The following is a 19,237-nucleotide window of genomic DNA, read 5'->3' as shown; positions in this document are numbered from 1 at the left end:
CAGCCAGGCAGTACAGTCGTCCAAGGCACACAGCTGGGGACAGTGCTCTGGGGCTCACCATCCCAGGACTTTAAGGCTTGATTACTCCAGGGCAGCAAGTCCCTTTACATGCAGTAAAGACTCCAGAGCTTTCGGTGCTTCAGACAGGCTTGCACTAGTAGCCCAAGGGTCTACAAGATTTTAAAGACCCAACCAGGTCAACAAAATGCTGCCTGCATTTCCAGGCCAACAGAAGGGAGGCCTACAACCAAGAAGCCAAGGAGGGCCTTCTTCAGCTTAGGTCTCAAGCTCCTGAGTCTGCACATGGAAGCCTTGAAGCCCTGATAACAGGAACATTATCAGAACTTCTGCTCTCACAGATGAAGACCTGGGCAAGTTTCCAAGGTCCCTGCTAGGCACTGGAAAGTCTAGAAAGGTTTGACTGCCCAGCAGTCCTGTGAGTGCTGGTCTGAGCTTAGTCACAAGGTGCCAGGCTCCAAATTCATTTCTCACATTTCCAAAGGAAAGTCTAGGGAAATTCCATTACAAGTGAAATCTCAAAATGTCAAAATTTCCCATGAATGAGGCAGGGTATACCAAGTTTAGTCCACCTCTGTTTTCAGTTTCCTTCAGAAAATCTTTACCCTTTGTGTTCCACTCTGAGAACGAGCTTTCATCTGTTAAAATACACACCCTAAAACCATATATATGAACAAAATGCACAAATTAACCTCTCAAGAGAAACCTTCACAATATGAAACCATTCCTCAAGCTGTACTAAAATTTCTACAGTTACTTCCACGTGCTTGTGCTTGCCTTGAACCCACAGCCTTCCCTTATAAAAATCAGAAACCGATCTATCCTGCCTCAAGACTAGTAGCAGAAAAGATAAAATTCTATGAAGATGAACCCACAGAGATATTTAAAGCACGCACTTCCATTTTGGCATGCCATTTACTCACTATTTCAGTAAAGAAGCAGTACCTGTAAAGAGACGAGAGCTGAGTGTGGGGATTGCTAGCATCAGAGTGCTGTCCTATGGTGGGGAACATCAACAGCAACAAGCCTGTTCCAGTCATTACCAGGTATCACCAAGCCCACAGTGCAATCACTTGAGGTGAAGGGCAATGTGCCTCTCCACAGGGAGAACAGCACATTCCTGGGATTCTAGCTCTCATCTAGCCAGCAGCAAGGAAGGGAGGGACGAACTGCATGAGCATGCACTAAGTAAATGTAAGATTTGGCCTATTTCATTTATAAGGCAGTGTCAGAAAGCTGTTGATGTTTAGTTCTGCCATTTTAGAGTCGTCAGTCCCAGTTCCAGCTCCGATTTGTCAACTTGCTGCAGAAGTGAGAGTGAAATAAAGAATATCAGTCAGAACTTAGGCTCTCAGTGGACAGTTCATGCCACCTTCTCCTACAATGCAAGTATGGTAAAGTAACTCTGTTATTAAAAATATTAAGTACTTTACCAGCTGAGTGAATACTTTACCAATGAGACATTAAAAAATCCTGAAGATGCACTAAGCTTGGGCAGCCTCCAAAAAAACGTTAAAAAAGTGAATTTCCCATAATACCACTAAAGTTCCTGATTTCCCATGCACCTAAATGAACTGGACATTCTCTCAGAGCTGTAAGTATTTATAATATGGCTATTTTGATTGTCTATAAACCATTTTTAAAGAGGTTTTTTTGTTTTTGTTTTTTTTTACTTTTAAAACTTGTGTTCCTTGTCATTAAAAGCAAGGTGAATGGAATCCTCTTCAGTTTTACACAGCGCCTAGGAACTTTATAAAATTTTAAAGAAAGTAGTACAATTTACATCCATTTACACCGTATGTTTTAAGATATGCCCATATCAGACTAAAGGGGAGGCTATAGCTCTAACTCATGATTTAGCGCCCACTATTGTGTACGGTATCACTGACCTCAGCAGAGACGCAGGAGAAAAACCTTAAAGGCCAAATGGCTCCTTCCCTGAAGAACAGTTTTGCTTCACTCTATAATCAGAGACAAACTAACTTTGAGATGCTGTTGCAGCATGTGGTTCTCTGAATTGCTAAAGCGTTACTAATAAATTCCTGTTCTCTATTAACCACGCATTCAGCTCAGGGTTTACCTCAGCAGAATTCATTCTCACACTCATTTGCCCACTGGAATAGCAGGGGTATTGAGCCAAACGATTCAATAGCCCTTTTCCGTCTTTAACTTCCTATTCTTCTGCTACTTACACAAAATCCCTAAAAGCACAGCACATAGTTTAAAAAAGAAAGCAATAAAGCTATCGAGTAGCAATTGTTTCCCCCCTGCAAGGATCAAAAGGGCTTTGTGCACAAATTGAGTAGTAGTGTTATTAGTTTCTTGATACAGAATATGCCAAAGTACAAAGCATTTTTTCCCCAAGCTAGGCCACAAGTTGACGCAAACAAAACCAATATTGCACACAGCATTTTAGCTCCTGTACTATGTGTCCTCCAGTGTAGCAAGCCCACAATTATCATGAGAAAAGTCCAGCTGGAGGTATCACCTACAAGTAGCATTATGTCTTGCTTATGTATTTTTTTCAAAATATATGTTCTTCTTGAAAACAATTCAGTACCAAACAGCTGGCAGTATGAACAACAATTTAAGTTGTGGTCTCAGTAAAGGTAGGAGGGGGAATTTGCTAAAAGCCACGTATTTCAGTTACAAAGCCTTGAGAACCCTATTATAAAGGGCCACGCAAGTATACGTTATAGATCATGAAAAAACGGCTAAATGTATGCCTTTAAAAGTGCAGTTCATGGTTAAAAGTGAGATTCATGGGTGAAAGCCGCCAAATTACAGAGGGGATTTGCTGAGAAGAATGTGTTACTGCCAGAATGGACAAAAGCATGCATTCTACCCGTTCCAAGCTCCTCCCCGTCTCCTGTCATGCTCACAGCAAGAAGCAGCTCAAAAATTGACAACCACAGACTCCAGGATTGGAGGAGACAAAAAATACCTGCTGGTAAATGCTTGGAAAAATGTTATTTTGAAGATCTAATAAAAGAGACAGAAAAAATACCCACGATCAGAAAAAGCCCCCCAAAATTCTTGAGGCATCAAGCCCCATTTCGCAGCGCAAAGGAAATATAACACACACCTGACCGGGTTTTCAAAGAGCCAACACTCAGAAATATCTTTTAAAATAGCAGCAGCAGCGTATATCCTATTATCGCCCCGCTACTAGCCCCAAGGCAGGCGTTTCCCAGAGCGTGTGGGGAAGGGGGAGCAGCAGCTGCACCCTAGTCGGGTCACTGGAAGCGCACTTCAGCGGGCAGCGCGGGGGAGCCCCGCAGCGGGGCCAGGCGGGAGCCTCCTACTTCTGATTTCCGGTCGCCGCTGCTGCTGCTGCTAGTTGCAGAGCACGGCGGAGCCCTGCGCCCCCGGGCCCCAGCCAGGTCGCCCACCCCCGGCGCCAGGCGGTGCCGCCCCCCCGGGCCGCGCTCGCCCCGGGCGCCAGCAGGAGGCGCCCGCCCCTACCTGGTTGGCGTCCTCGCCGTGCTCCAGGTGCACGATGCCCTGGCTCCTGCCCTCCGTGTCGCTCAGCAGGTCGTCCTCGGAGTCCTCGAGCAGGGACGAGGAGCCCGTGGAGGAGAGCGAGGAGGTGGAGAGCCGGCGGGACTGCAGGTGCAACGAGCTGTCCGTCCTCAGACAGCCGCCTTCCGGGTGCGGCGGCAGCGCCTTGGGGCTGCCCTGCGCCTCCTCGCTCTCCTCGGCGGTGACGGTGAGCCGCGGGATGACGGGCGGCAGCACCCCGTTAGGGGGGCGGCAGCCCCGCTTGGCCGGGTCGGGCAGCTGCCGGGCGGCGGCGGCGGCCACGGCGGCGCAGCGAGCCTCGAAGAGGGAGCGCAGCTCCCCCACGCTCAGCCGCGTGGCCCGGCTGAGGTCGGGGCTGCTGTGCAGCCCCGCGCGGGGCTTCATGGCCGGCTCGGCGCCCGGAGCCGGCCGGGCAGCGCTCCAGTGCCGGCGGCTGGGGGCGTGCATCGGGGAGCGCCGCGCCTCCGCCGCCGCCCGCCGCCTCCGCCGCCGGAGAAACTTCTTTGTGGCTCAACCCCCGGCCGCTGCTCGGAGCGCGGCCGCGGGGCTCATGTCCAGCCCGCCCGCCCGGGGCAGCTCCGACTCACCCGCCGGCCCCGCCGCAGCCGGCTACCGTGCGCGCCGGCCCGGCGCCAGGGCCATGGGGGCGCGATGAGCCCGCCCGCCGCCGCCACCGCCCCGCTCCGCCTCGGCGCTGAGGGGAGGAGCGAGCCGCGCCGCGGGCAGCCTCTGCCCGCCCGTTTCCTCCGCCCTTTTGGTTTCGGTTTCCCTGAGGCGGCCGGCGGGCGGTGGAGGTTCCCTCAGGGCCCCCGCCCCTCCCCCCCCTTACCTCCGCGCCGCCCGCTCCAACGGCCGCTGCCCGCCTGCCGCGCGCGCCCCTCCCCGCACCCCGGCGGGTAACGGCTGCCCGGGCGCCACGGCGGCTGCGCGGCGGCCTCGGCCCTCGTGGGCCGCAAGGAGGCGCCCCGCGGCCCGTCCCGCCCGGCGAGGGCGGTTTTCGCGCCCTGCCGTGACCCGTGCTGGGGCCGGGGCCGGGGCCGGGGCCGGGGCCGGGGCCGGGGCCGGGGCCGGCGCTGCCCCCCGCGCCGCTGCCCCCGGGCCGCGGCTGCGGAGGGCTCCTGAAGTTTGTGCGCATCGGTCAGCGCGTTAGCTGCTGAGCTGTGCTTAAGGAGTTTCTCTTAACCCCCACAGGCTGCTGAGGTGCCCTGGCCTCCTTTTCTGAAAGAATCTCTTCAAATATCTTCCCCCCCCCCCCGATTACTTCTTGCCTACTGTACTCCCACTCTTTACCTAAATTGCAACCCCTGCTGGGTTGTGGCATGTGTTGCAGTTGCAGATACGAAGACCTTTGGAAGGGGAAAGGCGTCCTACCCATAGGGTTACATCAGCTGAGATGATTAGTAAAATTAATAATTTTGGAACCGAATGCTGAAGTCTTCCGCGTAGTTTTTGCTCATTTGCCTCATTGTTTCCTTGTACTCTCCCATCTGCCTCCAGCCATCTGTTGTCTCCTGCCTGACGCTGAGACTGTGAGCTCCTTGGGAAAAGGGCTGGGCTTTGCTCAGCGCAAACCCCGAGGCCCTGCAATGGTGTAAAGAGGAATTTGCTAGCCCATCTCAAAGCCTTCTGATTGTCTGGCTGGCGCTGACGGTTTCATAGTCCCGGTCCTGCAGGCAGTCTCCGAAAAGGCCTGTTTCACCAGGCACCGCACAAGGCGCACCTTCGCGCGCTGACTGCCGGGCCGCTCACAAATCGCGGAGCTTGGCAACGCCACGGAGCGATTGTGAAGGCAGCTGGGGAGCGCCGTAAGTGAAAGATTAGGCCTCTTTAGATGCCTTGGCTAGCCACTAGTTTTGCCGATCTACGTTTCCAGCTTAAATCGCCGTGTCTTGCGGTGCATTTAGTTCGCTGCATAGAAGCAGTTGCAACCGTTGTCACAAAGACCTGCCAAGGTGTGTGGCGTGGGTGACAGCTACTGCACAGGTAGGTAGAAACATCAGAAGCGCTGTGCGGAAGAAAATGGTTGGCAGTACAGCGTTTCACCAGCAGACAGAGGTAAAACTACAGTGTCGGTGGGTAGATATTTCTTCATGGTAGTCAGGAGCAAGGTAAAGTTCTTTCTGTAGAAAGATACAGTCACCACCTTCATTGTTAGTTTTGTAATTCATTTTAAATTTTATAGTGCAATCTTAACATATTGAGACTGGTTAGGCCCGATGCATATGTAAAATTGTACCAGAATGTTGAAAAGCATGATTTTAATTGATAGCTCTATAAGAAGAGTCATTTACAATGGTAAATTTATGGAAATAGCAGAAAACAAAGTAGCCAGTTTTAAATGAGTACAGAAGATTACACATGCACAGGTTGGACCCATTTAACTAATATAAGTAACTGTCATAGCTTCAGTTTTGTAGATAAGCAAGACAGAAGAAGAGTTTATTCACAGGGTAGAGATAAATGCATGCCTCCACAGGCCAAACAGGAATCTCAGGGAGCCCTTCTGCATGTGGAAAGGCAATCCAGCTTCCAGCATCTTTTAGCCATTGCTGCGTGTGCTGATCCTACGATTACAGGATTATGTGCGGTCTGTGATTAGGAAACTCTACTTCTAGCAACTGTTCGGAGACCACCGACTCACTTCACATTGGGCTAAGATTAGTTAACAGTAACATTATAAGATACAATTTTAATAAACTAAATTTCAGCTAATAAAGATAGATACAAAATATATGCAATAAATTTAATTTTAATAAACTAATGCATATAAGTATAGAAAAATAATTTATATATTTAATAATAGAAATTAATGGTGATTTGTTGGATAAGATTAGGTAAGTTTACTTAGCTGCTTTTCCAGTATCAGCTTTAAAGAGCTACAGATCTCTTAAGTTTGCATAGGATTTAACCTGAAGACTTTAAACACTAACAGAAGTACCAAGAGATTCTTCAGTCAATCAGGAATGACCACGTTAGTTAATTTGTAAATGTACAACTGTTTTAACAGAAGGGGTGGGGATTCCTGTCCTAAGGTTGGACAGGCAAAGTGCTAATGACTTGTACTTTACACTTGTGAATTATTCTGGACTGTGGAGTGCTGTCAGCATTCATTAATGATGCTTAGCAAAAGTTAAATCTGATAAGATGCAGATATGGGTACCCGTCTATTTTATAGACAGGTACACTGATACACAGACAATAAATGAGTTGACTACAGTCATACAGTGAGTCAGTGGCAGAACAGAGGGCGTCAGATTTGCTGCCTGCTACTAACCACCAGATCACGTTCCCACCTCCAGGGGTATTAAGTCATGTTTATCTCCGTTGTTCTTACTCATGTTGGTGTTACTTCTCAACTGCCGTGGTTTCAAATTTCACACGCTCCTGCTACAAAAAGAACTTTCTGCCTTTATTTATATTGGCAAAAAAAAAAAAGAAATCATTCCCATGAAATCCTTTTCTAAACATTGTTATCATTAACATATTGCCTATTTTCACTTCCGTTAATTTGCATTTATATTGGATACGCCATGGATAAGCCATGACTATGCAAAGACAAAAAAGGGTGCTACAGACACTTTAACAAGTTTAAAAGCTTTCATACGGACAAGAGTTTAATATGGTTTAGAGGGGAGCCTTGGTTTTAACTTGACCTGCTTAGCACATATAAAGTATTTCATTGTCCACATTAAGTTTTTCACACAGTTTAGTGCACGTCAGCTGAGAAATGCCACATCTTTAAATGCCAACCTGAGCAAGGCCTAAGAAAACCTGAAAAGTAACTGAGAGTTGTGGTTCACGTGTCATTTCCAGATACAACCACTATAAGCAAGATAAAGTTTACAAGAAATTATAAGATCTTTTTCTGGGCCAACTGATATAATTGGAAAAAAAGATAGGCAAGCTTTCATATATGAAGGCCCCCTTTCAGGACTTGAGGAAAGCAATGTGGGCCTGAAAACTCGCCTGTCTCTTCTAAGAGTATCAGTCGGTCTAACAGAAGATCTTACCTCTCCCACGAGCCCTTCCAGATAAAGTCTACGTGTCCCCCCAGCGGCTGAAACTAAGATCACAACCCCACGTGGAAAGTGGATGAGAAAAGTGAGGGGTTGACTGACTTCTCCGGGGGAAAGGCGCAGATCAGGAGTAGCTCTGCTGAAAGGTGCTTCTGCCCTGCAGGGAGAAGGGGCGAGTGTCGCAGGACCTGAACGACCCTCGCTGGCAGAGAGCAGCGGCAGCGAGGGTAGGGAGCAAGTGCTTTATCTGCAGCCAGCCACCAAGTGTGAACAGGCTGTGCCCTCTGATGGTTTATTTTAGTCGCTGCTCTTTGCTGCTCGCTAGAGTAAGCAAGTAGGTTAGTACGTTACAGTCACATCTTCATTTTATCATATAAACATAACCAAATCGAATTATCCAACTGCAAAGCTACTGCATGCAAAAGGAGAATGAGCTCCCCAAACCAGGTTATATGAAGTGAAAGAAATCATTGCAATAAGTGGGAGCTGTTTATTTTTCAGACTACATTTCATAGGCTATTTACCAAATTCCTCTGTGAAAGACTTGGAGAGTTTTTGTTAAAAGCTCTGGATATCTGCTCAATGAATGCCATATAAAAATGATTTAGGAAATCTATTCTCCGATTTTTAAGATGATAATGCGGTTAGTTATTAAGACGTGAAGTGACACAAACTATGCCTCAGCCGTCCCCTACTCCACATGCCTGTTCTGTGGATCAGCTTGTGCGGAAGTCACTTTTCTGTTCCTCACTCCCTCAGCCAGCTCAGCTGTTAGTACCCCTTTGTATAACTCCTGAGCAACCCAGACGCTGGGAAGAGTTCATGACTTGGAAGGGGAATCTAAAGCTGTTGGGGAAACATAAGAAAGATGATATTGGTTTTAAGTAGTGGAATAAAGTTTGTTTGGATGCAGATTCCAAGGAAACTGGAGAGTTGACTTAACAGGGGTTACAGATCCTCACCCAGGAGAGAGGTATTGTGTTTTGGTGGAAGTGAGCATGGTTGTATTGGACTGAGTGGATGTATCAGATGAACCTTAAACTACGGAGGTCCCCTCGTGGCTGAAATTAAAATTACATTTCCAAACTGTATTCCTGAACAGAAGTACCTGGAACTATTTAGCTACTCATCTGTAATAGGGGGAGCTAATGGGGGGACAATAGGCCTCAAGCACAGTCAGGTGCCATTGCCCCCTAGGAAAAGAGACTGCAGCGCTTTGGGACCATAAAGTGAGAACTATGATAGTGAGAAAAGACACAAGGACAGGAAAGGGGAGAAGGAAGGCGGGCACGCAGCACCCCTGCTTACAGCAGCCTGCTGATACAGAGTATAGGGAAGTACGAGGTGAAGAGAGAGGAAGTCACAAATGACAGGAAAACAAGGGGAGAGAAAGAGCACTTTTCTCCCACACCTGTCCCATCTTTTGCTGCAGTATTACTGCTCTTACTGTTTTTCATTATGAAAGGGGAAGAGTAAGGCCCGGTCTTTCCACTTCCCTCTCAGCCTATCACCAGTACTTTTCTCCCTAGCATTCTTACTGCTGGCCTTGGGGCCAATATACCCAGGCAGTCAAACAAAAGAGGGAGGGAAGAGGAGAGGGCCCAGGTATGCTATTGCATGACAGGAAGAGTGCACTAGCAGGAGCAGGCAGGTGAATAAATGGTAGCAGCGTCACTGGCTGAGGACGGCAGCCGCGGGCTGGTTAGTTTGCCATTAGGTCAGTGAGCTCCCTCCTCACTTAAGAGTGGCTGCACGTTAGTAGAAGAGCATCTGAGATACATGGTTTCTGTTTGTGTTTTGCCTGTTCTTGGATTAAATAAAAGATTCAACTTTCATGACTGTCACTTTAGCACAAGATGCATGTAAAAATGTAATAACAAGAGGAAGCTTTGTTGTCATATGAGATAATTAGAGGTAACACTTTACCATAATAGCCATGTTCTTAATAGTTCCCTGTGAACTGAGAACTGATTCTGAGAGCTTCGGTATGACTTAAAGATAAGTCCTCTTGGTGAAATCATTTATTAGCTTTACGCTTTACGTAAGCACAGTTGTTATTTCTGGCTAGCCATTTACAACTGCCTCAGAACCAAGGGGCTAAATTCTGCCTATGCCTACAGTAATGATTACATTACATTTTTCAGAATTACTCCTGATTTATAATAGTGCAACGAAGAGCAGGATATGCCTCATCATGTACACAGGCAGACTCTTTCTAGAGGTTTAATTTCACCTGTTCACCCTGCAACCTAAGGATTTACTTGAAAAATAACTTTACATTATTCCCTATCAGAAGAGATTAAAACGTATCTCAGCAAGAGGCTATTCCACTTTTAATAAGTCAGAAAGTATAAATTATAAAAAACTTTCAGGTTACTGAGAAAACTGAAAGACTGAAATAGCATAACTAGTTCAGATTTTGGCAAAGATTAAAGCAGAATCTAATGTTTTCCACACAAAGCATCACTAACAGTATTCATTCCAACAAAGGATCTGGCACGGTAGCTTAATTTAAATGGTCTTCTCAGCGATGGATATTATTAGACAAATGTAGTCAGAAGTTCATACCCCAGCTATTACAGAGCTGTGCTCCCCATTTAAAGGGGGAAATTACTGGAGAACTCTTAGAACTTCTTACTGAGCTACACAGCTTGCTCTGCAGGTTCATTTTACAGTGCTGCACTAAAAGTCAAATACATCCTGTAAAGACCTTAGAAATAATGATGATGTCATATGAGTATATCTTCATGAAAAGGGCAAGCAGGTATAACTACTAAGCAATGAAGAAGCAATTTTGTTTTCACGTAAGCATCTATTTTGTGCTTCTGCAAAAGTACTTACACTTGGAGTGTTTTCAAGGGTTTTTCTAGGATACGTAGGTGCTCTTTAGCACGACCTAATTGCAAATTAGTGCCAATCTGCCTATGACAATGTTCATTTTGTCCTGCATATGCCAGTGTGCCTACTGGCACACACATTTGTCCAGTTTTTGCTGACTAGCATGATGAAGAAATTGAAGGGATTTGTATTCACAAGACCCAGTTATATGTCATGTGGAATCAGCTGAAATATAGAATAAAAATATAAATACAGGATAGAATAAAAATAAAATGGTTTGCTAAAATATTCAGGAAAAGTTTCCTCTACTTTTTCTTTCCTTCTTTCTTTTTGGCCCCCCAAAAAAGTGAAATATTTGCGCGCTTCTCATTTGCTTACCCCTGAGAAGCTTGCTTTCCTTACCTAAAGTCATAAGAACACATTTAGCACTAGAATTCGGAAGCGGTGAGAGAAAGGCATTTCCAAAACCGCTGCCAACGTCAGCTTTGTGCCTCATAAGGTAGCAGGGGCGCAGGAGCGGTGCGGCTGCCCGCAGGGGCGGAGGGGGGCCGGGCGCGGGCGGCTTTCAGCACTCGGGACAGCTCCCGCTCCCGTCCCGCCCGAGCCTGGGAAACCCGCCACCCCCGCCGCTCCACGCCTTGCTCACCTTTCGGCTTTCCCTATATACCACAGACAGCTTTCTTGCGCTGTACCGGTCATTTCAAGGCTATTGGTACCAAAGCAGTGTTACAAACCAAAACAAAGCTTACTATCGGTGCTGAGTTACGTTAGTGGGTTCTGTTTTTCTCCAAAACAGAAACCCCATATTCTGTTGTCACCTACAAAGTCCCAGAACCACTGCTATTACTAATGTCTCTGAAACTTCTTTGTATTGGATGTTTTGAAGATTTCCTGACAGTAAACAGACAAAATTCTCAGTTTCATTTTTAAATTACAGTAGCTGAACACAAGCCATCCTCTTACACTTTCCTTATCATCCAAACTTGCCTTGGGCTCAGGTTTCTGAAATACTCCATGGTGACATGAGTCCTCCTTTTTGAGCTATAAGCCTTAATATATGGGTAATGCAGAAACACAGGAGCTGCAAAGCTCTTAAAGGCACGTTCAGTGAATTTTTTTCCAGCTCTCATATCTTACTTTCTCATAATCCTACAACAAATACTACAGAATCACAACCTAAACATCCACAGGGGAGACAAAGTTTCTGCCAGCTGGAGCTAACTACGCTGGGCACCTTACAGTAGATGAATTTAAGTTAATGCTCCACAAGCTTGCGTGACAAGAGGCAGGTAGGCTTCAGATAGGCTGAGTGCTGCTTAACATTACAGTAGATCTCATTCACTGGCAGCCTGCTGAAGGAACTGGGAGCAATAGCATGTGCAAGGAAGATATACCTAAGTGGAATACAATATTAGAGTGCTTCCTTTCTCAGTCAGAACGCAGGTGAATCCCTAAAGATATTAAAGGAGTGGAGTAGATGTCTGTCAAACAAGAATATTGGACTGCACAGCTTTATAAAGAAGTACCACATGGACCATGGTCCATGCAGTGCAGGAACTTGGAGTAACTGGATGGCTATCACTAGTGAAACAATTATATCTTCAAAAGCCAGCTCTTGACTTTATATCAGGCTTATGTTTAGTTTACTGTTGTAGACAAAATCTTGATTATCTTTTCTGTACCTCAGTACTTCCATTTTTAGACTGTTACTAATCTTTCTAATCTTTCACATCCATTTCAGGTTTTAGCAGAACATAAGCTGAAAAACAGAGTAGAAATAGAACATCTTCACAACATTGGCTTTTAAGGGAAGAAGTAGGGAAGAAGGATGCAACCTTCACTTGTTTACTAGTGAACATTTTACAGTAAACATTTTCCTAATGTCTCCATTTCACCTGTCAGATCAGCAGACAACATACATTTGCAAAAATATCTTGTACCTGCAAAGGATATGTCTGTTGCAGAGTACTCCACAGAAATGGGCCTGATCCCAAGGGCTCTGCTCACATGAGCAGTCACACTGGTCATGTCTACGTCATTCTGTTGGATCCCTCACCACACTGACTCAGTAGTCAGAGGCTGACACAACCATCCAAGACTGTACTGTAGACCCTTAGAGCATCTCCAGATCACCGACTTGTGTCAACACTCCAAACCGCTTGGCCGCCTGCCTGCTACCACACCTTGCAGCACCCCAGACAAGGCCCTTCTAGCCCTCATCATCTCCCTAGCTTCTCCCACGACTGAACATGTCCCCCAGTCCCACCATAAAGCTCTATTTAAGGGCTCCCACTCATTGCCACCTTTCCTCATCTGCACTGATATCCTTGTACTGACATGTGATAAGTCACAACTCAGGAAAGTGGGAAAAGTTGAGAGGAAATTACTTGCCAGCCTGAGACCTGGCGAGTAAAAATGACTCTGTTTTGCAACCCTGTACAGACTTCTTTCCCTACTACAACCAAGGCTACGCGTGGAACGCAACAAACATGAGATTCGCTTTTCTTCTGGTCACCACCAGTACCTTAAGCTAGGCAGTCATGAGCACATCTCAACCATTATTCAGTAATCAGGAATTCCTGCAGAAGGCCCTGCTGTCTTTCATGTAATCACTTTGTGAAGCCTCATTCATGCAGGAACATGCCCCAGAGTCAGTCCTGCCTGCTAGTTGTTGACCTCCATTGCAGAATGTCTAACTTTGCAAGCATACAAGCAGTGAAAATTTAGATATGAGTAATTTGCATGACTTACTTGAAGTGAACCATGGGAATATTGAGATACAGAAAGTACCCTGTTGCCCAGGAAGTAGTGGTGACCTTTCTCATTAGTTAGAAAGAAAAACAAAGATACGACATTTTAGCTACATACGTTGTTTAGGTCAAGCTCTTTTGACACTTATCTTTGATAAGACACTTGAACAGTCAAGCAATGATGACCCTGTAACTTTAATGATGCTGCTCATGAAAGCATGACATAACATTTGATGCTTTGTAACCAATCTAAATAGACAGCCTAATGCACTAAATGTTGCAAGAGTAAATCGGTATAAACAGTAAATAAAAATAACATATAAATAGGCATATTCAAGGACTGGTTCTTCTTCTTCTGTATGGTGTTTCAATTACTGTTTTATTTCAAATTATTTTGAAAATAAAGCAAGTAACTGGCTGAATGGAAAACAATAATTTCTGATTTCAGCATTAAAGAAATGTTAACTCTTGATTTCTGCTGAAGTGAATTAATAGTGGGGAAGGTCCACTTTCCCCAGGGCCAGGGACCTGCATTTGTCATTTGTTCAAATCAGAATATAAATTGTACTGTCTTTTCCTTCAGCCTACTGGATAAACTTTGAGATTTCCTATACCATCTGCCTGATGGGTTTCTTCAATCCTGTTTATGATTAGAAGCTGTCCAGGACCCTGGTGCAAAAGCTAATGCTGCCGTACCTGTGTGCTGACTTCATATCGGGCACTTCTCTTTGGTAAGGGCGCGAAGAGTTCGCTTCAGTAACCTAAACAGGGATTTCAGATCACTCAGTTGGGCTTTCATTTCTGTTTCTCTTCAAGGCAGCAGATTTCTGGAAAAAAAATAAGACAGAAAAACATCATCCTTCTTTCCTCATAAGGAAACGTGTTACTATTTTATAAGCCAGGAGTGGTCAATCTTTCAGTAAATTCTTCTCAACCCTATGACAGAATAAGCATATATGCAATCAAGTGTACCTCCAGCCTCCTGAACCCATGGTGCTTTCTACTGTTTCATCCCCAGGTTTGTTTTTGATGATGCTCAATTTGTCCTAATAAACAGCAATAACCAAAATAGCCCTGCAAAAGCAGTAGGAAAAGTAGACTATCTGGCACAAAAAAACCATTTACATGATCTTTACTGTGATGAAAAAATATAGCAAAAACAAACAAAAAACAAGGGTATTTTACTCATGCGTCCAATATACTATTTGCCTTGGTAAGTATGATTTTGCAAGGCTGCATGATGACCAGAGAGGAAGCAAAGAAAAACCACATCCTCTTTGAAACTGCAAGGAGAGGATCTTTGCTTCTCCAGCAGAGCTTTTATCAATCTGAGGAAGCACTCTTTGTTTTTAGCTTGATTTTAGTTGGGAAGAGTGACTGTAAATTAATTACGATGTTTACTAACTAGAACCTTTTTTTTTCAGTATATCAGCTGGAGGAATAGTGAATCCTATTTCACCTAAATGCTATCGAAGTACTAGCAAAGAGCTTGAAAAATTGCCTCATGAGGACACAGGCAACTTCAGAAATGGAAATAGTGGCCTGAGATGATGTTGAGAGACAGAAATCAAGTGTCTCGGGGTTTGTTTGAGTGTTTTGCTTTTCATTTTAGGAACTGCATTTCTCTCACAGACAGATTTTGGTCATTTTCATAACAACTTTCCACTTCCAACCCATGCACATGAATGCCTGAAAATAATATTATCTGCAGATTTCATCATGCAAACACACTAGTAGAATTTTAGCTGAGGTTAGTAATAGATGTTATGAGCTGCACTTTATAGAGAAAATGCCTAATGGTAGGTTGTATGCCCATACATAACCTTACACCTCCATTTATTTTGCAAATTATCATATGGGTATCAAACTGATAAAGAGATATTCAAAGAGGGTGAATGGCTAAAATATCTGCCTGAAGCAATGATCAAGATGCATCAAAGCACACAAAATAAAAAGTCTTTTCAAATGTGGGCAACTGAAAATTAACTGTATTCATAACTGCTTTTTATATTACATTTAATGACAATGTTCAGCTACAGCTTTATGTGGGAGCTGAGAAATCAAATCCATCATGCCATATTTTCCTGCCCAGTCGCAGGCCAAAAATGGAGAGAGTCAACTTTCACTGTGGAAGAAGCTAAGTGCCACAGGGAAACAAGAGGTCCTTGGTGAGGGGGCACAGGCTGATCTCCAGGATCAGAAGCAGGACAGCCACAGCAGAACAGTCCTCACATCTGAGTTTGTCAGGGTAAAAGGTTTGGGCAAACTGATTAATGAGCTGCTGGGATAAGGAAACCATCAGTGGCAAAGTTGAAACTGAACACTTGATTTACAGAGAGTGAGAAAGAGTGAGAGAGAGTGAAAGAGAGCAAAGGAGAGAGAATGAAGGAGAATGTACAAGCATGAGAACCTTGAGATAAAAGACTCTAGGTCAAAAAAACATTGAAACACGGAAGACTCTGTCAAAGCAGCTCTTCTTCAGGTGAAACATGTATTCACGCTCGCCTCGCCCACACTTTACCACCAGGTGGCCCCGTATGAACTGCAATGAAAAATTGCTTACCAGCTTCAAAGATGTATTGTCATTTAAATCTGTTTAATTTCCAAGGGTGCTAGGCGCCAAAAGAAAAAAAAACCTTCAAAAGTCCGGCCATATGGGCTGAAATAAGACAAGAGTTTCAACAGCTCCAAATTCAAAAGCTTGAATTGGAATCCAGGTCTCAGGTCCTGGATTCAGGACCATGGTTCAGTCTAACAAACCTGAGAGGTGAAGAATCAGCATAGCCATGACAGTGAAATCACACAAATGGGTGTTTGGTATATAACATACCTGAGTTCAGTCTTTCAATCTATGCAGCACTGGTAAAGTCACAGGATTGCACCCAGCTTTGGGCACTTCCTTCAGGAAAGACAGAGACCATCTGGAACTGGAGAGAATTCAGAGGAGAGCAGCAAAGATGAGTTCTGCAAAATGTAACAAGTATGGAAAGCCTGAGAAAACTCGCTCAGCCTACAAAGGGCTGAGAGGGTTGTGGAAAGTCAGCCATGGGAAGCTTTGAAGAATAAGTGTGTCAGACCTCTGTCAGGAGAGATTCTCACTGATTCTGCCTCAGCAACATCTACCAAAACCTCTCAGCCTTTTCAGGTTTTTGAGAAGGTTTTTAATGGCCTGATCACCACCAATAGGACCTCATATGGCTCCACAGCATGCTTGCAATGCGTCCCCGTCTTCCTTGTCAGGATTTGCAAGGGATTAAGGGGCTGAACCTTTTACTCGCTGCTGTTGTTTGCCCCATCAACAAATGGGGGTGCAAGTGGCTGTGCCAGGCAGATGCAGGCAGCTGGTGGTATTGCTGCCATGTGCCTCCATCAAAATCAGGAAATTTAGCAGGGCACTAGGGCATTGGTTGGCCATGAGCTAACAAATGAGAGCTAATAAATCCTGGAATAGATGGTCTCTTCAAGTCCCTTCCAGGCTCATTTTCTAAGGTTTCTAGGAGGAATCTTTGCAGAAAGACTCAAGGGAGTTAAATTACACATATCAGTAGAAAACTACTAAATGCCAACGTCAACTCCTCCAGCAATTCCACCAAAAACCCTTCTAGAAAAGGTGAAGTACAGTCAGATCTGGCATCCCAAACATTTGACAAAGATGGGTCAGATGAGTGTGTGTCTAATTATAGAGCAGAATTTAAAAGCCAGTGAGATCTTGATATTAATCAGTGCTTATTGTGACAAGCCCCACACCAAGGAGCAGCAGTGCCAGGGCTGTGATTCTCAGGTTTCTTGTTCTAAACACTTCCATTTCTGGCCCTTGCTGGGGTCCCAGGGGCCGTTGCACACTTCAGTAAGAGGATTCTGCTTGGATTTCCCAGTTTTCCTCTCCTAGGCTCAAGGCGTTGTGGAGCCCTCTATTAGCTCTTCATTTCTCAAAGAGAGGAGAGGAGAAGAAAGCACTGTCATTATGCTTAGTAGGTTTATTCCAGATAAACTTCCATTACTAGATTCACAGCTGATGCAATGAATGCTTGAAAGACCACAAGTTCTAGCCAATCTCCTAAAAGGGAGGATGCAGGCGGTAAGCAACTGAGTTCAAGAACACAGACCTTCAAATCTTCCATCTATACTTTGGGCACCAAAAATTTCATCAATGCATTTTCAGAGATGCTTGAAGTACTGCTGTGGCACTTGTGCAGACTGGTAGCACTGCCTGCCTATGCCCACTGGAAATCTCCAGCCTGGACAATCCTGTGCTCACAGCTCTTGAGTTAGTCTTGACAGTCAGTGTGCTCAAGGCACACTTGTCTCACTGCGGCAAGTCCAGGATTTCCCCAAAACTCAGCAGCCACAGTGAGCAACTTCACTTTTCTGAATAAAGCGCTAAATGCAGAAGAGAAATATTTAGATCTAAAGCCCTCTTCAGGCTAAGGCAATTCAATTCTGGAAGGTACTCCAGATAGATACCTACCTGTAGGATAAGCCATGTTCAGGCGCTGTTCACTCCTCTGGCTGGGTTAATCTCATGTTGTATAAGGATAAGAATCAGCTTGCCACATACCTTTACACGAAAGTGTTGCCATGCATCTTGGAGTCCAGACATTTCCTACCCTGGAGGAATGTCCTGTGGGAGTTTCCATACAGAGACAGGAATATGAAGCACTGTAAAACAACCCTGTAAAATATTACCAATAACTGGTAATCCTTCCCTTGCTTTCAGATAGAGATGCACGTATTTGTCGTATCCTGTCCTGAGAGGGAGAGGAGGAAATATTCTTTGATGTGTTGATTTGTTTATTTGTTTATATATTTTACCTTTCAAATACCACAAGGTCATTATCATCCCTATAGACACCTTCCTCATCAATGATAAATTTAAATTGTGAACTGTTATTACAGGGTGTGATGCATGTCCAGGTTAAGGGCCTTTAAGGAACAGCTAATTCGACATTTGCTTTACAGTGAGCTGCCCTAAAAGACTGAAAAGCTTTTAAACTTACAAAACCTATAATTTATTAGAACATAAATTAGGAAAAAAATGAAGCAAAGCAAATAAGAATTGCAATATATGCTCTGTACTAAAGCTGCAGGACTTTAAAAAAAATTGCATGAAGAATTTATAGAGCAATTTACACACAAAATAAATAATTAAAATATCTATTTTGGAACTATTATTTATTCATATTATTATAATTTTAGAATGATTAAATATTCTCAACAACTCCTAACCCTGCAGTTTGCAGAGTGTAGAGTATAAGATCTGTTTCAGACACAAACAAAACCTGAAAAATTGAGCGGAACGCGAAGCTTTGGCACAGGCTGTAATAAATGCCTAACACATAGCACCCAGTCAGCTGCCAGCAGTGAGACAGCGTACTCCTGAGAATCATACATCATGTAAACAAGAGCAACAAGAACTTAATGGAACAAATCCAAATTCTGACAGGGTATGCATTTATGTGGGTGTCTGGCTCTGTATAGCAACAAAGAATACTACTATGAATAAAAGCATTGTTATGTCCCTTTATTTAAAAAATACAAACCCAAAAAAGGCTCTACCTGTAGTAGTAGCTGCTGTGCTGCAAACCAAAATGCCAAAGCCATAATCTCAGCCTTCCAAATAGCAACCTAATGAACAAACACAAAATATTACCTTCAGCCCCACATACTATCAGGCTACCAAGTAAAATCAACAACCTTTAGGATAATAATTTGTTTGTATTAACTAGATTGATTTCTCCCTTTTCTTTATTTCTTACCTAGGCTGTCAGACTGGATAGACCCAAAAATCAATTGTTTGATGGCAGATGGCAGATGGATTCTTTCCCAACTTCATCACATTTTTATGCTTATCAAAAGCTAGAAGTTTCAAGGAAGTCCTTACCATGTAGATACCTCTGGAGACAAGCCTTAGCCAATCTCTGCGGTAAACAAGATTTAACCCTGAAAAGAACGCTGGCTGCTAATGAAAGAGAATTTCCTTTTTTTTTTTTTTTTTGGTTTATAATTACTTGGGGCCTCTGAGACTTGATGATGACAATGAACTCAAAATTAGGTTTCTCCCTTGCCTACCATCTGAACAGAAGATGAGCTTAT

At 44.5% G+C, this 19,237-nt stretch overlaps 1 protein-coding gene across 4 annotated transcripts in view; it reads right to left on the bottom strand.

Annotated features, from left to right (window-relative positions):
• ITPKA (inositol-trisphosphate 3-kinase A) overlaps window positions 1-4,131 on the bottom strand; it is a 38,859-nt gene extending 34,728 nt beyond the window's left edge. For all 4 annotated transcript variants that reach the window (XM_068945931.1, XM_068945933.1, XM_068945932.1 and 1 more), the window contains exon 1: window positions 3,484-4,131. In XM_068945931.1, the coding sequence (XP_068802032.1) occupies window positions 3,484-3,987 (504 nt within the window). In that variant the 5' untranslated portion in view covers window positions 3,988-4,131. The remainder of the gene's footprint in view (window positions 1-3,483) is intronic.
• Between the last annotated feature and the right edge of the window lie 15,106 nt (window positions 4,132-19,237).

The sequence above is a fragment of the Struthio camelus genome, chromosome 5 (genome assembly GCF_040807025.1).
Source record: "Struthio camelus isolate bStrCam1 chromosome 5, bStrCam1.hap1, whole genome shotgun sequence".
NCBI lineage: Eukaryota > Metazoa > Chordata > Aves > Struthioniformes > Struthionidae > Struthio > Struthio camelus.
This window is presented reverse-complemented; position numbering and strand designations above follow the sequence as displayed.